The sequence below is a fragment of the Lithobates pipiens genome, unplaced genomic scaffold (assembly GCF_037356315.1).
Source record: "Lithobates pipiens isolate NorthernLeopardFrog02 unplaced genomic scaffold, aLitPip1_a1.2 Scaffold_16, whole genome shotgun sequence".
NCBI classification, from domain to species: Eukaryota; Metazoa; Chordata; class Amphibia; order Anura; family Ranidae; genus Lithobates; species Lithobates pipiens.
The window spans coordinates 48,097,193-48,120,258 of NW_027507748.1; the positions used below are offsets into that span (position 1 = coordinate 48,097,193).

Below are 23,066 nucleotides of genomic sequence, written 5' to 3' on the forward strand. Positions count from 1 at the left end.
GGTGCTGCCTAACCCCTGGAAACAAGTTTTTTTAAACTTGGATTACAGTGGCTATAGTCTGATAATGATTTATTATAATGGACTAAATGAAAAGTAGCATCAGAGTGGGAGAGTTTACTTCCTCTTTAAGGTTCCTATGAGCCCAGTGGCCTCCATAATCCTTAAATGGAAGACATTTGGGATGACCAGAACCCTTCCTAGAGCTGGCCGTCAGGCCAAACTGAGCTATTGGGGGAGAAGAACCTTGGTGAGAGAGGTAAAGAAGAACCCAAAGATCACTGTAGCTGAGCTCCAGAGATGCAGTCGGGAGATGGGAGAAAGTTGTAGAAAGTCAACCATCACTGCAGCCCTCCACCAGTCTGGGCTTTATGGCAGAGTGGCCCGACGGTAGCCTCTCCTCAGTGCAAGACACATGAAAGCCCGCATGGAGTTTGATTAAAAAAAAAAAAAAAAAAAAAAAAAAAAAACATCTGAGGGACTCCAAGATGGTGAGAAATAAGACTCTTTGGTCTGATGAGACCGAGATAGAACTTTTTGGCCTTAATTCTAAGCGGTATGTGTGAAGAAAACCAGGCACTGCTCATCACCTGTCCAATATAGTCCCAACAGTGAAGCATGGTGGTGGCAGCATCATGCTGTGTTGGTGTTTTTTAGCTGCAGGGATGGGACGACTGGTTGCAATCGAGGGAAAATTGAATCGGGCCCCAGTACAGGGAACATCCTGGTCGAAAACCTTCTCCAGAGTGCTCAGGACCTCAGAGTGGGCCAAAGAGTTACCTTCCAACATGACAATGACCCTAAGCACACAGCTAAAATAAGGAAGGAGTGGCTTCACAACAACTCCGTGACTGTTCTTGAATGGCCCAGCCAGAGCACCGACTTAAACCCAATTGAGCATCTCTGGGGAGACCTAAAAAATGACCGTCCACCAACGTTTACCATCCAACCTGACAGAACTGGAGAGGATCTGCAAGGAGGAATGGCAGAGGATCCCCAAATCCAGGTGTGAAAAACTTGTTGCATCTTTCCCAAACAGACTCATGGTTGTATTAGATCAAAAGGGCGCTTCTACTAAATACTGAGCAAAGGGTCTGAATACTGAGGACCAAGTGATATTTCAGTTTTTCTTTTTTAATAAAAATGTCAACAATGCTGTGTTTTTCTGACAATATGGGATGCTGTGTGTACATTGAGGGAAAAAAATGAACCTAAATGATTTTAGCAAATGGCTGCAATATAACAGAGTGAATTTAAGGGGGCCTGAACACTTTCCGTCCTCTGTGTGTGTGTACATAAAATAAATATATATATAAAAAAAAAAAATATATATATATATATATATATATATATATATATATATATATATATATATATATATATATATATATATATATATATATATATATATACACATATATACATACACACATACACCCTTTATTTCTATTTTAAAGGGAATAGGTTGTTTTACGAGGTAAGGGTTCACATATACTTTAAACGGAAAAACTGAAATCTCCACTATGGGATCGATAAACAAAAACTGTAATTCTCTTAGAACAGATCATTAACCATGTGCCGACTGTAGTTTTACTTCTGTGTATAATATATATATATATATATATATATATATATATATACATATACACGATTCAGTATTTCCGGGTAGGTCCAGCACATGCCCATCAGCGGTTCACGGCCAATGATTTATGGCCAGGACCCACCAATCATTCCCTTTGCAGGGAAATGAAAACCGGCACATCGCTGCTGTCAGAAGAGAGTTTTGTATTTATTTACATTGCTAAGTAAAATCAGCACACACTAACATTTTTTAGGAACACAGTTGATTGTCTCAGATGTTAACCCGCTCCCAGCCAGTGTCATTAGTACAGTGTCAGTGTATATCATTCATCAGCAGCAGATTCATCATCAGCACTGATCACTGTATTAGTGTCACTGGAGTGGTCAGTGGCAGTTAGCCTGTTCCCACAAAATGGCAGCTATGGCCTGTACATACGACCTGAAAATCGTACCACAGACCGTCAGTTTTTTTTTTTTTTTTTGCATGCTAGTCGTATATCAAAAACAGAGGATACTTAAGTTGCGAAAAATTCTCATACGACAGAATTAAAAAAAATCGGAAGTGATGTCATGTGTTGTAGTGTATTTTTATTGTATTTTCGGACAACTGTACTGATTAAACAAAAATCATACAATCTGGTATCATACGAGAAAAATTTTCATTTGTCCCATCAGAAGATATCGGATAAAATGTCGTGACCGGCTCTTAAAAAAAGATCTGCGCTAACAATCCGATTATCATACGATCGCTTAGAAAGATATTTTTTATAGTGCAAAAAAAAAAGAAAAAAAGATAAACCCAGTGGTGATAAAATAACACCAAAAGAAAGCTCTATTTGGGTAACAAAGTAAAGCCAATATAATTTTTTTTTTGCGTACAGCATTGCAAGACCATGCAACCGCCAGTTAGCATAGCACAGTGTTAAATAGCAAAAAAATTGCCTGGTCATGAAGGGGTTAAAATCTTCCAGGGCTGAAGTGATTAAGCACCTGCCCTATCTGTGAATGCAACACTGGGCCCGTGGAAGTGCCATTCCATTATTCAGCAGATGAGTGAATATAAAAACTTGGTATTAGCTGGTGCTCACCTGCAAGATCTGCACAGGGAAAGTCTGTATTGCCCAATGGTGAACAGTCACAAGTAATGCTTGAATTATGCCTCGTACACACGTTCCGATTATCGTACGACAGATTGTTCACATTTTGTTGCATACAACTAAGATCGAATACAACAGTGCAAAATGTGTGTAAGATTTTTGTCGTACAATTCTGGAAAAATCTTCCGTTGTGCGTAGCTACGTATTTTAAATGATGTCAAATACGTGTGACCCGTGTGTGCTTCTGGTTTATTTTTGTGTTTGTGATCATGTGTGGTGTTTATTGAACTACTTTTATCGGATGCATACTGTACTGACTACACGATTGTCGTACGATGGGCTGTCATCCGACCAAAGTTTTCCTGTTTGTCCCTTCGGAATTGGTTGGACGGACTGTCGTGATCGGCTGTCGAAAGCTGCGTACTAACAATCAGATTATCGAACGATCTGTCCGAAAGCGACTTTTGTGGTCCGATAATCGGAACGTGTGTACGGGGCATTAGGTGTAAAATTAAAGAAGATATCAATGTGATTGTAGAACCTGTGTGCAGTACAGGGCAACCACAACCTCAGTACAGTGAAATCTTGGATTACGAGCATAATTCGTTCCAGAAGAATGCTTGTAATCCAAAGCACTCATATCAAAGCAAGTTTCCCCATAGAAGTCAATGGAAACAAAGATAATTAGTTTCGTATTGACTTCTATTACACGCAATACCGCATGTTGCCAGGTGGGGGGGGGGGGGGGGGGGGCGACTCAAGGACAGCATGGCTGAACTCGGAAAGCTTCGGGAACTGAGTATTTCCGAGTCATTCTGAACGGCCCCGAACTGTTCCAAGTGTCCCCTGCGCCCCCCGCACCTCTGGCCAAATTCAGTACTGCAACGCCCATTAGCTTGAATTCTGCTCATTTTGCGAAACACCACTAGAAAACTGAGTCATAATTCAAAAAAATAAATAAAGTTGCTCGTCTTTCAAAAGGTTCGTTAACCGCGTTACCTGTAAACCAAGGTTCCACTGTACACCCTTTGGTACAATCAGGCACCTACTGATGTCTTGTTAAGCAGGGAATGCATGTTATTTTATTTGAAAAAGCATAAAAAGTTTACTTCACGGTTATAACAACTCTCTTTGACCAGTTCCTTCAGCTTACATGCATAGGACAAATTGAGCTCCCTCAAGATACAAGAACAGAACTGAGGCGTTATTAAAAAAACAAGAAAAAAAACAGCCAATATAAATATTAAAAATCAGGCTTGGCTATTAAAGATGAAGTAATATTATATAGTTAAGTCACACATGGCATAGTCCAGCTCATAGGGCTTTGCTCACACCATGTTGATTGAGCTGCAGTTTTCTGCACACCACAGCACATGCACGGTGTGATCAGGACATGTGCGGTAGCGATATACAGAAAAACGCAGCTCAAAAAAACGGACATGTGTGAACCAACCCCTACTCTTCTACCACTGGCTAACAGATCATCAGTGTTATTGGGATGAGCAGCTACTTTTCCTTTCTATTTAGTTTTTTACAGAAGTAACAATGATTGTGACAATACACAAAGTCTGTGACGTCATCGCACACAACAGGGAAGAGTACTTGTGGCTGTTTGAGTGATCTAGGGGAATCTCGCCCCAATCACACAAGCGTACTACCTGTGTGCACCAGAGATAGTACATCTGTAAATGCTGTATTTATACATCTATTTCTGTATTTTAATAATAGTGTTTTATACAGTTAAACACTATGAGGGTTATTTACTAAAGGAAAATCCACTTTGCACTACAATGAAGTAAAATCGCTGTGGATCTGAGGGGGATAGGCAAGGAAAATAAAAAACAGCATTTTAGCTTGCACAATATTGGATGATAAAATCAGCAGAGCTTCCACTTGTTTCAGATCTACTCCTTAGATTTAGAGCGGCTCCACTTCCAAGTGCACTTGCAGTGCAAAGTGGATTTGCCTTTTGTAAATAACCCCCATGTCAGCTTCTTCCTTGCCCTTACGATACATACCTATGAGGATTGCCATATAAGGGACTAAAAGTCCAGGCATCGACAGTGGAACGGCAGACTGCTGGATTTATACCCCCTAAGGGGAAGGCATCACAGGACCCTATGGTGGATCTGCCTGGGAGGTGAGCTCATAGTGTGACTGGTGGAGGGCACTTTGGTGTGCACAGCAGTAATCATCACTACTGGATTTTACACACTGGATACTTGGACACTAGCACAGTGCATGTGGATAAGAGCATTTAGTTTATGGACTGGGTGAATAATTTCATTAATCCTATCATTACCGTCAACTTTTAGTTTAATTTGTGGACATTTTACTATATGTTTAGATTTGCATTTTAATACACAGAGTAATACTGAGCCTGTTAGGGGCTGGTCATATGATTTATATTGGTGTTCTAGATTGTATATACAATGGTACCTTGGATTACAAGCATAATGCATTCCAGAAGAATGCTTGTAATCCAAAGCATTCGTATATCAAAGTGAGTTTTCCCATAGGAGTCAATGGGAACTCAGACAATTTGTTCCACAGTGACTGCTATTGTATGCAGTACCGCATGTGGCCAGAGATGGGGGGGGGTGGTGCCGGAGACACGGGAAGAGGCTTGGAGACCCTCGGGAACTGGAGCAGTGCATAAGTCTAGATTGTAAGCTCTAACGAGCAGGGCCCTCTATTTCCTCCTGTATTGATTTGTATTGTAAGTGTACTGTCTGCCCTCATGTTGTAAAGCGCTGCGCAAACTGTTGGCGCTATATAAATCCTGGAATATAAAAATACATAAAAAATTGAAACTTAAAAAAAGTCCACTTTTTCATATATAGCAGCGCATGCACACTTTTTTTTTTTAAAAGTGAGTTAATTAAAATTCTGATCAGTGTCCAGAAAAAAAGGTGCTTGTTCTATCCGTTCTTTATTGTGATTAAGATGCAGCTTCCAACCCCAAATGCAGAGATCTTTATGAACAGTATGCGCAATGTTGGGGTTGGTCTGTACAGATCACAGCTGCTCTAAATATGGATTATTTTGTGGGCAGAATCAGTGATTGGTGCAGCGCCCCGTACATCATGCAGTGATGGATATTGATTGGTCCGTGACGTAGATAAAAGAACACTTCCGGTATTGTAGGTTACGCCCTCAGATGAAGTCGGATATGACGAAACGCGTCAGTGCGTAACCATACCGGAAGTGACGAGTACACAGCGAAAACGTTTGTTTCTCCTCGAGCGTAACTGAACCAGTGAGATAAGGCACAGTACTTTTTCAATACTTGAACATCTTTTTATTTGGTACGCATGTATATGTTGGGTTTTCTTATATAATAAATAGTGTTAAACAATATCACGCTATGTTTGGACATTTTTGCTCTTTTATATGAGAAAACCGAATTCCAATAAGGGAGACATCTAGTGGCCAAAGGAGGATTGTGGAATGGCAGTTTAAAGGCTTTTTGATCTCGGTTGTTCGGTGAGTGCATCCCCAAAGGGGATCGTTTGTCCCACAAGTGGTGAACTACATGGTGGAAGCTGCATCTTAATCACAATAAAGAACGGATAGAACAAGCACCTTCTTTTCTGGACACTGATCAGAATTTTAATTAACTCACTTTTTAAAAAAAAAAGTGTGCATGCGCTGCTATATATGAAAAAGTGGACTTTTTTTAAGTTTCAATTTTTTATGTATTTTTATATTTCTGTGTTTTTTTTAAAAAAAGCAGCAGCTTTAAAGTGGGTATTTCACGCAAGTGGAGTACCACATAAATACCGCATTCATATTTGCATATTGGTTTCCAAGAGCGCAGAGTGGTGTACTATTTGGGCAGGCATTTATAATTTTTTAGTACATTCTTATACACTACATTGCTATATAAATCCTGTATAATAATAATAAGCCCCCAGGGCTTTCACACTGGAGCAGTGCGCTGGCAGGATGCAAAAAAAAAAAAAAAGTCCTGCTAGCAGCATCTTTGGAGCCGTGTATACACCACTCCCGCCCACTGAAATCAATGGGGCAGCGCAGCTATACCGCTGGCATAGCACAACTGCAGCAGCACTTTATGGTGGTTTTAACCCTTTCGTGGCAGTTTTTTTTAACCCTTTCTAAAAGCGCCCCACTAGTGGCCGAATAGCTCTGCGAAATTGGCGGCAAACTACCAATGCACCCACTGCCCCAGTGTAAAAAGGGGCCTTACTATTTCAGAGTCACTATTGAATCACAGTACAAGGGTCTAGTGCTTCAGGTCCTGGGTGAGGTAGCGCATCACAATTTATTTAAATGAACGCACAAAGTTACCTGCCCATCACAGGAGTCCTGCTCTTCAGTAGTATTACACAGGTCTTCAATGCGTGTACAGCTGCTGTCCCTGCAAAACAAAGCCTTTCATCAGGTTTTCAATTTGTTTTAGGGCTCCTAATGTAGATCTGTGTGAATAGGGGCCAAACTATTAATACACATACAAAAACACAAATGGATCATCCGAGATATGCAGGGCTATTCAAAATACAGTCCCATTAGGAGTCTGCCCTGAGTTCATACAGCAACTGTACAACATCACTACTGCAATGACCAACTGTATAACTCTAATGCAGGGACAAAAAGCAGTTTACATGAAGAGACGGGACCAGCTCTCCCCAGTAATAAAATAAAAATAAAAGGCTGAACAGGGAGAAAATGTCATGTATGAAGACAGAGACAGAACAGACAATGAGCTGAATGCATATTCAATGCAATACAGTTCATCCGGAAAATATTCACAGCTCTTTACTTACCCGAGCCCTGCATTTCCCTCAGCGGAGACACGCTCTCCCTATCTCCACGGGGTCCACACATTAATAGCAGCACAGTCATTAAAATCCAATGACCAGGGCACCACCCTCCCCCCCTTGGGGCTGCGTTAATAAAAAAAAAGGTGCATGCCTGGTTTTTGGTGGCATGAATAGTCCTCGTTTAAGGATAATACATACTACAACATACTGCAATAGGATGGGTGGATGTGAAAGGGTACTTAAAATGGCTGTAAAGGATACCATTTTTTTTTTTTTTTTTTAATTAAAATAATATGCATTTTATGCTTACCTATCATTGCACAGAGCGGCCCCAAACCTCTTCTGGTGTCCCTCGCCGGAACTCTCGGCTCTTCCTCCTGTGTGTGCACCCCTGCTTGCTATTGAGGCATACTTGCAGGCTTGCTCCCAAGCTGGGCTGTGTGCGTCCATAGACAGACACACAGAGTGGCTCAGCACCACCCCCAAAGGGTTTGATTGACATGCTGCCTCTGTGAGCAGAAGAACAGAGATCAGCACTGCTGCAGACAGGTACAGCGCTGGATCGAGATAGGAGGTATATATATATATATATATATATATATATATATATATATATATATATATATATATATATATATGTGTGTATAAATAGATTAGGATATCCCCGCGCTATCAAAAACAAAATTACCGCTAAAAAAAAAAAGGTTGCAGCAAACCACTGACAGAGGTACAAACCCTACCACCGAAAATTGTTTATAAAAATCAAATAAATGGTGTTGCGCTACCTCAAAGGTTGAAACTAAAGTGCCTAGTGCATAGGTGTCCAGTGTAACTACTCCAACTGTATTGCAAAATAACATAACTCCTATAGTAAACAGATACAGCAAAAATTCCCTATCAAAATTATAAAGTGTATAATAATAATAATAATAATAAAGAATCACGCAGTTCTAGCAAAGAAATTGAGTCTATATGCAAACAATGACTGATTTAGTGCTTCTCCAGGTGAGAGGTCATCAGACAGTAAGTAACCCTCTTGTGCCTCTTCAGTGCTCACAGCACACCTGTGTATTTACCTGCTTGGCTGGAGTTGGAGTGCTTTAACCAGTTCAATACCGGGCCTATTCTGGCACTCCTCTCCTACATGTAAAAATATTTTTTGATAGAAAATTACTCAGAACCCCCAAACTTTATATATTTTTTTAGCAGACACCATAGGGAATAAAAAGGTGGTCATGGCAATTTTTATTTTTATCTCGCACAGTATTTGCGCAACACTTTTTCATTTTTTTTTTCAGGAAAAAAAATAAAGTTTCAGGACTTAAAAAAAAAAAAAAAACAGTAAAGTTAGCCCCATTTTTTTTGAACAATGTGAAAGATGATGTTATGCCGAGTAAATAGATACCCAACATGTCATTCTTTAAAATAGCGCCAAACTGATACTTAAAAATCTCCATAGGCGAAGCTTTAAGATTTTTTACAGGTTGCCAGTTTAGAGTTACAGAGGAGGTCTAATGCTAGAATTGTTGCTCTCGCTCTAACGCACGTGGCGATACCTCACGTGTGTGGTTTGAATGGCGTGTACATATGTAGGTGGAACTTAGGTGTGTATTCACTTCTGAGTCGGGGACAGGGCCATTTAAAAAAAATAAACATGTTTACACTTTTTTCTAAATGTAATTTTTTTTTATCACGTTTATTCCCATTACAAGGAATGTAAACATCCCTTGTAATAGGACTCTATTGTGACAGGTTCTCTTTATGGAGAGATGCCACATCTCTCCTCCAGGCTGTAAAGCATGAGATTGGAAAAAAAATTTTTTACCGATCTCAAGCTGACATCCACAATCGCCTTCCGGGCCTCCGATGGTTATAGAGAAATCTCTGTAGTCTGCGAGACCTCAGAGAAGCACTGGATGGCGGTGGGAGGGGGAGTCCCCTCCCGTCGCCTATCAGAACGATCATTCGGCAGAACTGCTGCTACGATCGTTATCGTGCACAGAATAGCCACCTGCAAATGAAATCTGAATGATGCCTGTAGCTGCAGGCATTCAAATATCCCCGCACAAAGTCAAGGACGTCATATGACGAGGTATTGAAGTGGTTAAGTAGCAGAGAGAAGAGCGAATATATGCACTACATGAACAACACTAATAAGTGTTTACAGCCACTCAGCAGCACCTACAGATGACCAAATTTCCTAGTGGTGCTGCAGAAAAAACAAACAAAAAAAACTAAAAGCAGGTATGCTTAAAATATTAGAATGTCAGACTAAAATACAAAAAAAAAAAAAATAAAAAAAAAAAACTTGAGATATTCCGTCTATTCCCCATAGAGCTACCAAAAAAAAAAAAACCCACAAAGTTTAAAAGGCAAAAAATGTTTTTTTTTTTTAACATTGGATAGTGTGGATAGGTGCTAGAACCATTATTTTTATTGCAGTCTGTGTCCCTGTTGGTGAGTCACTTTAAAGTGGAGTTCCGCCAAAAAAAGAAAAAATTAAAGTCAGCAAACTCACCTATCCTGTGGTCCAGCGATGTGGGAGTATGAAGGCCCGTTCCTCTGTGAGGCGCTGGAATCACTACTGAGGGCACCTGGCTGAGATTGGCCAGGCAATCTTCTGGGACCTGTGACATGTGGGGAGAGGTGAACTTCCTTCCGTTGCCGTGGAGCCCCGGGAGGAAGTGGGAGCTGGATGGCTCTAAAAAAATGACATGCCAAATGTGGAATGTCAGGCGGTCACGTCACTTAAAGCGGAAGTTCAATTTTTGGGTGGAACTGTGCTTTAAGGTTCCATTCGCACCTAAACAATTTGAAACAAGCGTGGAATTGCCACAATTATGCCTGCAATTGCACAATCACTGCAAATCGCGGGATGTGTTTGCAATGCCATTATTTCTCAATGGCACCACAAATGTGGAGTGATTTTCCTGCGATTTCATGGGACACGTGCCGCCCAAAAGCAGCTCTGGAACTTTTTGGGTGACATGCGTCCTGCAATATTTGTTTGCACAAGATCGCTCTGCGATTCTGGTGCCATTGATAAATAATGGCATCGCAAATCTGTCTCGCTTTTTGGCGTGATTTTGGAATCGCAGGGATTTCGCCCACAGTTCAAATCGCCTAGGTGTGAATGGAGGCCAATTGTTCTGATCACCAATGCCATGGGAAATGAAAGCGACTGGTAAATCCAAAATTTTGAGTCGCCAACAGAACACGAATAGAGGAGAAATATTCCAATGGGGGCTCTTGTTTGCATGCCAACTAAGTTGGGATTTTCCACAGATGGAAAAGATATTGGGTCACTGTTTTCTGTGGAAAGAAAATATCCCTGAGATACAGAAAGCAAAAAAAAAAAAAAAGAAAAGAAAAACACACAACATATTGGCTTTAGACTTTAAAAACTCAAAACGCAAAACACCATATAACAGCCAATCCTTACATGATGAATCTTTGTAGTAGGTCTGAGATTTTCTTGGCCAATTTAACAATGTTGCTGTCAGGTTCATTGAAGGTTCTGGCATTGTGCTCAATATATCTCACTTCCCAGATTAGTGCAGACAACCTCCTATAAGAAAGAGACTAAAATTAGAAAGGATCATCTTAAAGTTCTCATGACTACGGCAGTGAGATCTCCTCATACAAGACTTCAGGGTTTACATTAGGAGGGGGGAGTCTAAGCCAAGACATAGATTATGCAGTTTGGTTTCCTTCTACCACAGTTGGAAGGAAAGAAAATTGCTGGATTCCCACACAATCAGTGTTGATGGGGAAATCTCTCCCACGTCAAAATTGTATTCTGCCGGCAGGAAACTCGGGAAGCTATAGTCGGTGGCACTAGTTTAAGAAAAACCCGACAGGCTGGTTGTACACAAGTCAAAAGATCAACTTGTGTACAATAAAAATGGCCAAACATGGATCGAATTTCAGCTGGTGCCTGCTGAACTGGCCAAATTTCAATCCAGGTATTACTCAAAATACTTTATAGAACAGTTCGCCAACAATCACAAATTTGATAATTTCAAGCAATCTTATGCCTAAAGAATGATCATTTGATAATTGGTTAGATTTCAATTAGAACTAAAGGGAGCTGGTAGAAGTAGGAAGAGCTAGCCCGGCCGCCACACACTGTGGTGGCTTGTGAGCCGTCGATCGCGGGGGCGGGGCTGCAGACAGATCCTCATACACACCCCCCCCCCAATTGCTCAGGCTGCCACCACACACCATACCCACACTTCCCCTCCCAGCTCACCCTCTGCACTTAGCCCAAGCAGGTCATGGCTACAGCAGCGGCTTCCCCAGCTCCGTGCCCCGGCTGTTGCATCTCCTCCCGCCCAATGGGGTCTTGGGACCCGCTTCCTGATTGGCTGGGAGGAGTAAGAAGAAGACATTAGCGAATATTAATTTGCTAATGTCACACGACAGGGTGGGCGCAGTGCCTCCAGCTCTAATACTGTGCTTCAAAAAAAAAAAAAAACAGGAAGGGGGGGAAGAGGAGGAAGAGGCAGCTCATTGGAATCCATGCATCCAATGCCCTGCATGGAGATTAGGGGAAGGGCACATGGATTACGGGGGCGGCTGCCACTACTCGCACAGGTTAGCAGATAAAAGCAGCTCAATTCATGCAAAGCCATGCTCCCAATATGTTTTGCCCCACCCCCGATGCTCCCTCACTAGTGCCGACATTTTCTTCTGTGTGCCAGGTTTTGGCCATCTTCATCTAAAGCCCATCTCCAGCCAAAACATTTATTGGTCTGAGTGGGGAAATGGGGTTTTTGGTTTACCTGTAAAATCCTTTTCTTGGAGTATAATACAGGACATCTTCATATCAATACAATAAGGTTAATGCAACTACATTCAGGTGACTGGACATTATAAAAAAAAAAAAAAACCCAGGACATTTTTTAGTAAGCCATAAAACTAAAAGGAAGAAGGGTGGGATCCGTGTCCCCTGATGTACTCCAAAAAAAAGGTTTGATAGCTAAACCAAAAATTCCATTTTCTTTATTGTACATCTCAGGACACGAGGCATCTTCATATCCTTTACTATAGGGATGTCCCTAAGAACTTAATATGAGGGGAGGGTAACAAACCCTAAACAACCAAAACAAAACAGGCCAGATCCTCACGTAGCAGTATGCAAGATTCGCCGACAAAAAGCCGCTCCAACATCCACTTGGTTAAGAGCTTGTAAGAGTATGAACTGAAGATCAAGTAGCAGTCTTACAAACTTGGGCTACGAGGTCCGATATCCAACAGCCCAGCAAGTACCAATACTCCTGGCAGAATAAGGGGTCACTGCAAGCAGTAAAATGTTGCCCTTTAGAATGTAAGCTTGAGCAATAAGCTGATAGATCCATTGAGAAATGCAAGGTTTGGAAAATGCATGGCCCTTCCTTGTGTGGCCAAAGCATGAGAAAGGGAACCAGATTAATGGCTTCTAGCAGTAGACTTCAGGTCTTGACAGCGCAAACCACATCCAAGGTATGAAGGGCCCTATCCCGTGTCATTTGAGGCTAAGAAAAGAAATAAGGTAACAATGTTAGTAAAGATGGATTGAAGACAACTTGGGTAATAAGGATGGTCGAGGCCATAAAACCACCTTTTCACAGTGAAACACCAGGAAAGGTTCTTTTAAGGCTGGGTTCACACTCATTTGGGTTTAGGAATGCATATCAAATCACAGGCATAACATGTGGCTCTTTGTTAATGGCACCCCACGCATCTGAAAACTCATTACTTTTTAGGTGCATAGAACCACAATGTAAAAGCCCCATGCTGTTTCCCTGCTGCGGCAGTTATGAAAAGGCGCAGGGATCATTTCCCTGCATTTCCTGTAGCTACAGCAGCCACATTTAAATTAATGGGCTGCTGTACCCGTGCAAATGCGACACACAATGCAAAGAGGTCAACCCTAGGCTCAGAAGAGCAAACAATTCTGAGACTCTACAAGCCAAAGTGATGGAAACTGGAAAATGAACCTTCCATATCAGAAGGACCAAGTTGCTGTCCTGAATAGGCTCAAATGGGGATTTCTTTAATACAGAAAATACCAAGTTGAGGTCCGACAGAGTTTGACCAGTGGGACAATACACATGGCCCCTGGTACAAAGGCACACAATCAAGAAATGCAAAGCAACAGGCCTCTGAAAGAGGACTGCCAAGGCCGAAATCAAAGCCTTGATTGTATTCAAGGCCTGTCTCAGATTGCAGAAACGCCAGGGGATGTGGTCTGCAACATACTACTTTCTTGAACCTAACCTCCTAGCTAGGGATGAGCCGAACACCCCCCTGTTCGGTTCGCACCAGAACCTGCAAACAGACCTAAACTTCGTGTGAACTTTAGAACCCTATTAAAGTCTATGGGACTCGAACGTTCACAATCTAAAGTGCTCATTTTAAAGGGTAATATGCAGGTTACTATCCTAAAAAGTGTTTGGGGACCCGGGTCCTGCCCCAGGGGACATGGATCAATGCAAAAAAAAGTTTTAAAAACGGCCGTTTTTTTCAGGAGCAGTGATTTTAATAATGATTAAAGTGAAACAATAAAAGTGTAATATTCCTTTAAATTTCGTAGCTGGGGGGTATCTATAGTATGCCTGTGAAGGGGCGCATGTTTCTGGTGCTTAGAACTGTTCCTGCACAAAGTGTCATTTGTGCAGGAAAAAAAGTCTTTTAAAATCACTTGCGTCTAAATTGTCGGGTCTCCGTAATACAGAGAACACTCAATGAGTGTTCTCTGTATTAGCCGACAATTAATTCATTCATTCATTGATTAAAAAAAAAAAAAAAAGTGGGGGGGGTTCCCCTAAATTCAATTACCAGGCCCTTCAGGTCTGACATGGATATTAAGGGGAACCCCGTGTCAAATTAAAAAAAAAATTGACGTGGGGGTCCCCCTAAAAATCCATATCAGACCCTTTATCCAAGCACGCAACCTGGCAGGCCGCAGGAAAAGAGGGGGGGGGACGAGAGAGCGCCCCCCCTCCCTCCTGAACCGTACCAGGCCACATACCCTCAACATTGGGAGGATGCTTTGGGGGTCTGTGACCCCTCAAAGCACCTTGTCCCCATGTTGATAAGGACAAGGGCCTCATCCTCACAACCCTGGCCGTTGGTTGTGAGGGTCTGCGGGCGGGGGGCTTATCAGAATCTGGAAGCCCCCTTTAACAAGGGGACCCCCAGATCCCGCCCCCCCCCTGTTTGAAATGGTAAGGGGGTACAAAAGTACCCCTACCATTTCACAAAGAAAGTGTCAAAATGGTTAAATAAGACAAACACACTTTTGAAAAATTCCTTTATTAAAAATGAAAAAAAAAAAAAAAAAAAAAAAAAAGATTCCAGCGGTGCTAATCCACTCTTGCTATCCAGCGACGGGTCTCCAGGGTCCAGCGATGGATGATCATATCCAACGACGGGGGATCTCTCAGTCCAGCGCTGTCCATACATCCTTCTGTCTCCTCTCCGGAGACACTGCAGAGAGGCCAGCGCTGACGTTTCTTATATTAGGAGGGCGGGGCCACCCGTCACCTGACCCCGCCCCTCTGACGCTGGAGAGGGAAGCCAGGGGTTCCCCAGTGACGTGTGGGTGACCCCGCCCCCTCTGATGTAACGCAGGTCTCCGTTACATCAGAGGGGGCGGGGTCACCCACACGTCACTGGGGAACCCCTGGCTCCCTTCACCAGCGTCAGAGGGGGCGGGGTCAGGTGACGGGTGGCCCCGCCCTCCTAATATAAGAAACGTCAGCGCTGGCCTCTCTGCAGTGTCTCCGGAGTGGAAACAGAAGAAGGATGTATGGACAGCGCTGGACTGAGAGATCCCCCGTCGCTGGATATGATCATCCATCGCTGGACCCCGGAGATCCGTCGCTGGATAGCAAGAATGGATTAGCACCGCTGGAATCTTTTTTTTATTTTTTTCATTTTTAATAAAGGAATTTTTCAAAAGTGTGTTTGTCTTATTTAACCATTTTGACACTTTCTTTGTGAAATGGTAGGGGTACTTTTGTACCCCCTTACCATTTCAAACAGGGGGGGGCCGGGATCTGGGGGTCCCCTTGTTAAAGGGGGCTTCCAGATTCTGATAAGCCCCCCGCCCGCAGACCCTCACAACCAACGGCCAGGGTTGTGAGGATGAGGCCCTTGTCCTTATCAACATGGGGACAAGGTGCTTTGAGGGGTCACAGACCCCCAAAGCATCCTCCCAATGTTGAGGGTATGTGGCCTGGTATGGTTCAGGAGGCCGCTCTCTCGTCCCCCCCTCTTTTCCTGCGGCCTGCCAGGTTGCGTGCTCGGATAAAGGGTCTGATATGGATTTTTAGGGGGACCCCCACGTCAATTTTTTTTTTTTAATTTGACACGGGGTTCCCCTTAATATCCATGTCAGACCTGAAGGGCCTGGTAATTGAATTTAGGGGAACCCCCCCCACTTTTTTTTTTTTTTTTTAACCAATGAATGAATGAATTGTCGGCTAATACAGAGCACACTCATTGAGTGTTCTCTGTATTACGGAGACCCGACAATTTAGCCGCAAGTGATTTTAAAAGACTTTTTTTCCTGCACAAATTACACTTTGTGCAGGAACAGTTCTAAGCACCAGAAACATGCGCCCCTTCACAGGCATACTATAGATACCCCCCAGCTACGAAATTTAAAGGAATATTACACTTTTATTGTTTTACTTTAATCATTATTAAAATCACTGCTCCCGAAAAAACGTCCGTTTTTAAAACTTTTTTTTGCATTGATCCATGTCCCCTGGGGCAGGACCCGGGTCCGCAAACACTTTAGGACAGTAACCTGCATATCACCCTTTAACCACTTCCCACCCGGCCAATGCACATATACGGCCGGGTGGGAGCCGCCTACTCCTGATATGACGTTCAGGAACGTCATTCAGGAGTAGCGGGATCGCGCCCGCGCAGCGGCGCGATCCCGATGCGCCCGTGTCACCCGGACACGGCGCATCTCAGATCGGCAGGAGGGCTCTGTGATTGGCCCTCCTGATCACATGACGGCCGTGTCCAATCACGGCCGTCATGTGATGTAAACAAACAGCCGGTTGCTAGGCAATCGGCTCCTCCTCTCCTCACACAGAAGTCATCGCTGTGGAGAGGAGAGCAGATCGCTGCAGCCGGCTGCTGATCAGTGAGTATGAGCTGCTTTTTACAGCTTTTTACTCACTGATCACCAGTCTAGTGTACACAGTAAACACACCACACAGTAAACACATCACACAGTATAAACACAATGTCCCCACACATGTCCCCAAAACATACATGTCCCCAAATAATAAAAACACATGTCCCTAATAATAAAAACATGTCCCCCACATATGTCCCACTAAAATCACATGTCCCAATGATTATCTGCACACATATGTACGTGATCACCTGCACACATATGTACATGATCATTTGCGTACATATGTCCATGATCACACAAACCAATTATTATACACTTAACGGATTTTTTTTTACCAAAAACATGTAGCAGAATACATTTTGGCTTAAATTTATGACAAAATTTGATTTTATTGGATTTTTATTGAAGTAGAAAAAAGAAAATCGTTTTTTTTTTTCCAAATTTCCGCTTTTTTGCGCTTATATCGCAAAAAATAAAAAACGGAGTCGTGAATAAATACCACCAAAATAAAGCTCTATTTGTGCGAACAAAATGATAAAAATTTCATTTGGGTACAGTGTAGCATGACCACGCAATTGTCACTGAAAGCGCTAGAGCGCTGAAAGCTGAAAATTGGGCTGGGAAGGAAGGGGGCGAAAGTGCCCTGTATTGAAGTGGTTAAAATGAGCACTTTAGATTTCTCCCATAGACTTGTATAGGGTGTTCCGGCTTTTCGAATTTGCTGCGAACAGCCCAAATTGTTCACTGTTCGCTGAACAGGCGAACAGGCAATGTTCGAGTAAAACATGAGTTCGACTCGAACTCGAAGCTCATCCCTACTCCTAGCTTTCAGCAATGTAAGAATGGTCAAATTAGGGATTCCTCCGTCTCGAAGGACCCCGACTTTACAGCCATGCCATTATAGCCAGCAATTGTAAAGGAGGATAGAGCATAAGACCTTGTAACAGGAGATCAGGTCAATATATGAGAGGATCCAACTTTCATCCACCAGCAAATTTACGATTTCAGAGTACCACCTTCTTTTGGGCCAGGTTGGGCATTCAGAATTACTGGAAAGCCTTCTACCTGGATCCTGTGTCCAACAAAGCAGACAAGATAGTAGCTGTAGCAGTGGAAAAACAGATTAGGGATAACTGATCCCACAAGGTAATCAGAGCACTCACTGCAGACGTTCATATGTACATGGTTCTGTATATAGATCTGTCCAGCTTTGCATTGAACATGATGCCAGAAGAACCAGCATTTCTCATCAATCGGCATTGATCTTTGAACACCTCTGGGTGAAGAGCCCATTCCCCCAAAGTCAGCAACTGACAGCTGAGGAAATCTGCCTGCCTATTTTCTTTTACAAAGTACTTATTGAAGATTTTTCTTTTTTGTGCAGAGAAATACACATAGACTGCATGCAAAAGGCAGTTAAGCGTATGAAATGACAAACAATCGCATAGTAAAAACAGTCACAAAACAAGGTACTGTTTAGTAGCAAAAGTCTAAACAAATAACCAAAATGAGACTCCACGAGCTGAGCAAGATAGGGCTGTAAAAAGTTCTGAAGCATTATTCTAAATAAGGGAGAGTTTTCTCTTGGTTGGCTAGGCTAATGGGCTCACTGAGTAACTAAAAGGAAAGCAGATGTGCAACTAAAAGGCAAGGAGGGGAAAAAGGGAGGGGTGGGACTATGAAGGAAAAGTACTTGCCTGGGAAAAAGAATCCAAGAAAGCAGAGAGGAGGGAGAAAAGGCGAAAAAGGAAAAAAAAAAAAAAAAAGGGAAAAAAACCCGAGGTCCAACCATTAGGCCTCAGCAACCTCTACTAAGGCAAGCTATAAAGGTAGTAGAATATGGTCAATGTTTTCCTGATGCATTATAGTCTATCCAGGGGCTCCACACCTTAAGGTATTAGGCATGTGTGTCTTCCATGGAAAAACAGTTGTCTGCCTGCCTATTTTCAACGCCAGGAATTCAGGTGGCAGAGAGCAAGACCCCATAAACACTTTACAACTTTTGTTGTGGTATTTCCTTTAGAGTTACCAAAATCATGTAGTGCAAGGGCCTGCCTGATTGCATACAAACTCTTAAGGTTTGACCTCCTATTATATGGTTTTGGTAAATCTGAAGGAAAAAGGGCACAGAAAATTGTATAGCGTGCATCCAAGCTTAACATGAAGCTCAGCCTTAGACAGGATAACATACGCAGAATTCTGAGCAGCCCCATTTCTTGTCTCACCCTGATGATTTATGTACACCATCCAGTGCAGCAGGACAAGATTAATTCCTTAATTCCAGGATGCTCCACCTATTAGAACTGTAGCAGTGTCAAGGAGGCGTTTCAGAGCTCTTTACTCGGCTCCATGCTACAGAGAGAGTAGCCGCAGCAGGGACAGAAGTTGCCTCCAGATTTATCACAGGCAGCTGTGGTGCCGCGACCCAGGGCACTCATCACTGCTAGAGGGTAGGAGCCCCGGGTGCCCAGTGCTAGTACAAAAAAAGCCATTAGAGGAGGTGAGCTGTGTAGAAAAAACTTCCTCTACCAGCTTTTCTGTTAGTTGACAAACAGAAGAGAGAGGGTGGCCGACGGAAAAAAAGCCCTGGTCTTACAGGACAATGACCCAATTCAAATGCCAAAAAGCACCCAGAATTGGTTTAGGACAAACCCCTTGGCACCAGACTCATTTGCACGAGTCTGGTGCCAAGGGGATTAATATAGGGGCCACCCCATCAAATTATTCCTCCTATTACCTTTTGTACCACCACCTCCTCCCTTTAGAATTTATTATCTCTATGAGCCGGGCCCTCCTGTCCCTTCTGTATTGAACTGTACTGTAATTGTGCTGTCCCTCCCTCTACATTGTAAATCGCTGCGTAAACTGTTGGCGTTATATAAATCGTGTGTAATACTATCAAGATCGTACCAGATAAAATGGGACATGTGTGCATCTCACCTGTAAAAACGGTTGACAAGTCTCATACGTATAGTGCTAAGGTCTGTAGGGTATGACACCACCATGCAATATTCCGGATAGACGTTTAAATCCACAGGTGCAGCAAAAGATGTAGCGATATCTGTCAAAAAATGTACCATTTGAGCAAATAAGGCTATTAAAGGTGATATCTAAATATAACAATCAAGGGAAGTGGGCATTTAGCTTTACATTCACCCAATTACTAACCCATATTAAAAAGTTGATCGATGCCACAAATAATTCTTTCACACTGTGTGTGTTGGTCACTTTCCCCCCATTCACCCTCCTGGGGTCGATAGAGCAAAGCATCCATCTCTTCAATTGTTATTGAGACGCTGGTTCCTGGCTCTTCTGGTGAAACCACTAAAAATATATAAAAATAAATAAATGAACTGCAATAAGCAACATAACAAATGGAAAATGGACTGGCAAATCCATAAATTCCCTCATGCATGGTTACTGTCACTGTGTAGACAAGTCTTTCTGGGAACTGCAGGTTTAAGTCATCAACTGTTTACATTAACCTGGGATTTAGATTACACTTCATACACCCAAAACAGTAAGTCCTAAAGTTGAACTGTATTCAGCAGTAAAAATTACTATGCAGCTGCCCCTTGGTTCAGGCACTTCCTGTTATAGAGTAACATTGCTCTGAAGAGTCTCCCAACTGTTCTTTGCACAGTCACACAAGTTTCCGTGGAGACTAGAAATTTCAATAACTGAAAACAAGCTAATTGAGTACAAAATTTTAGTTAAAAAAAAAAAAAAAAAGAAAAGAATGAAAAAAAGTTGGCAGTTTATGATGAAAGGTCATGTTATTAAGGCCCCTTTCACACTGAGGTGGGAGCTATGCCGGCGGTAAAACAGCGCTATTTTTAGCGCCGCTTTACCATCGTTACTCGGCCGCTAGTGGGGCAGTTTTACCCCCCTGCTAGCAGCCGTGAAAGGGTTAAAACCACTGCAAAGCGCTGCTTCGTCACTTTGCCAGCGGTATAGATGTGCTGCCCAATTGATTTCAAAGGGCAGGAGCGGTGTATGCTCCTTCACTGCTCCAAAGATGCTGCTAGCAGGACTTTTTTTTACCATTCCGCTAGCGCACTGCTCAAGTGTGAAAGCCCTCGGGGCTTTCACTGGAGACACAGCAGCGGTTGTTTCAGGACGGTTTGCAGGCGCTATTGTTAGTGGATGTAAACCCTCACATACAGTGGTGTGAAAAAGCGTTTGCCCCCTTCCTCATTTCCTGTTCCTTTGCATGTTTGTCACACTTAAGTGTTTCGGAACATCAAACCAATTTAAACAATAGTCAAGGACAACACAAGTAAACACAAAATGCAATTTGTAAATGAAGGTGTTTATTATTAAAGGTGAAAAAAAATCCAAACCATCATGGCCCTGTGTGAAAAAGTGATTGCCCCCCTTGTTAAAACATACTATAACTGTGGTTGTTCACACCTGAGTTCAATTTCTCTTGCCACACCCAGGCCTGATTATTGCCACACCTGTTCACAATCAAGGCATCACTTAAATAGGAGCTGCTTGACACAGTAAGGTCCACCAGAAGATCCTTAAAAGCTACACATCATGCCGAGACCCAAAGAAATTCAGGAACAATTGAGAAAGAAAGTAATTGAGATCTATCAGTCTGGAAAGGGTTATAAAGCCATTTCCAAAGCTTTGGGAATCCAGCGAACCACAGTGAGAGCCATTATCCACAAATGGCGAAGACATGGAACAGTGGTGAATCTTCCCAGGAGTGGCCGGCCGCCCAAAATTACCCCAAGAGAGCAGCGACGACTCATCCAAGAGGTCACAAAAGACCCCACAACAACGTCCAAGGAACTGCAGGCCTCACTTGCCTCAGTTAAGGTCAGCGTTCATGCCTCCACCATCAGGAAAAGACTGGGCAAAAATGGCCTGCATGGCAGAGTTCCAAGGAGAAAACCACTGCTGAGCAAAAAGAACATCAAAGCTCGTCTCAATTTCTCCACAACACATCTTGATGATCCCCAAGACTTTTGGGACAACATTCTGTGGACCGATGAGACAAAAGTGGAACTCTTTGGAAGGTGTGTGTCCAATTATATCTGGCGTAGAAGGAACACTGCATTTCATAAAAAGAACATTATACCAACAGTAAAATATGGTGGTGGTAGTGTGATGGTCTGGGGCTGTTTTGCTGCTTCAGGACCTGGAAGACTTGCCGTGATAAAAGGAACTATGAATTCTGCTGTCTACCAAGAGATCCTGAAGGAGAATGTCCGACCATCTGTTCGTGTACTCAAGCTGAAACGAACTTGGGTTCTGCAGCAGGACAATGATCCTAAACACACCAGCGAGTCCACCACCGAATGGCTGAAGAAAAACAAAATGAAGACTTTGGAGTGGCCTAGCCAAAGTCCTGACCTGAATCCTATTGAGATGTTGTGGTATGACCTTAAAAAGGCCGTTCATGCTCGAAAACCCTCTAATGTAACTGAATTAGGACAATTCTGCAACGATGAGTGGGCCAAAATTCTTCCAGGACGCTGTAAAAGCCTCATTGCACGTTATCGCAAACGCTTGGTTGCAGTTGTTGCTGCTAAGGGTGGCCCAACCAGTTATTAGGTTTAGGGGGCAATCACTTTTTCACACAGGGCCATGATGGTTTGGATTTTTTTTCACCTTTAATAATAAACACCTTCATTTACAAATTGCATTTTGTGTTTACTTGTGTTGTCCTTGACTATTGTTTAAATTGGTTTGATGTTCCGAAACACTTAAGTGTGACAAACATGCAATGGAACAGGAAATTAGGAAGGGGGCAAACACTTTTTCACACCACTGTATACCCACTGAAGTGAATAGCTTCAGATGATACACCGATGAAACATTTCCCTGCATAAGTTTTACGTCTGCTGTCTTCACCTTTACATACCATTTAGAAAGTGTACGTCCTGTTCGATTTTACTTATTCATCTGTAGGAGTGGATTATTGCTAGACATTGGGATAGTTGATTGGAGGAAAGGCACACACCCCCCTCTCCACACATGCAGAGGTTGCCTGTTAATAGTTTAGCAGTCTGCTATTTACAGCAACCTCCCCGAACGCACACTTCAGGCTCCCGTCTCGGAGAGCTTTTCATTACTTGTCAGGCTGACAGAATAATAAAGCAGGACAAAGCTACGGAACATAGGGCTTTGAAGAGCAATAAAAAAACACTGCAGATATATGTGTCCAGCTAAAATTTCATGAATCGAGTTTACATCCACTTTAAGTTCCATTGCTGATAAAAAAAAAAAAAGGAAATTTGGCTTGCCTTTAGATTCTACATCTCAGAATACAGTACAGAACACAGGCTGAATATTCATAGACCCTGGGTTACAGGCAGATACCTCCATGTGAAGGGCCACTGAAAAAAGCTTTTGAGAGCACCTCTTCTATAACTCTCTCCTCGAGCCCCCAGTTTTGTAGCAAGCAATGCAGAGGAACCAAGGAAGAGAAGGGGGGATGGCCTGTGTCCT

General features: G+C 42.7%; 1 protein-coding gene across 1 annotated transcript in view; it reads right to left on the reverse strand.

Moving 5' to 3' along the window:
• The window catches only part of LOC143981772 (bromodomain and WD repeat-containing protein 1-like), a 222,667-nt gene that overhangs the window by 33,375 nt on the left and 166,226 nt on the right, over positions 1 to 23,066 (reverse strand). Inside the window, exons 30-33 of the mRNA XM_077479861.1 lie at positions 19,773 to 19,928; positions 19,545 to 19,665; positions 10,902 to 11,027; positions 6,987 to 7,056 (exon numbers count right to left, since the gene is read on the reverse strand). Coding sequence (XP_077335987.1) covers positions 6,987 to 7,056; positions 10,902 to 11,027; positions 19,545 to 19,665; positions 19,773 to 19,928 — 473 coding nt within the window. The remainder of the gene's footprint in view (positions 1 to 6,986; positions 7,057 to 10,901; positions 11,028 to 19,544; positions 19,666 to 19,772; positions 19,929 to 23,066) is intronic.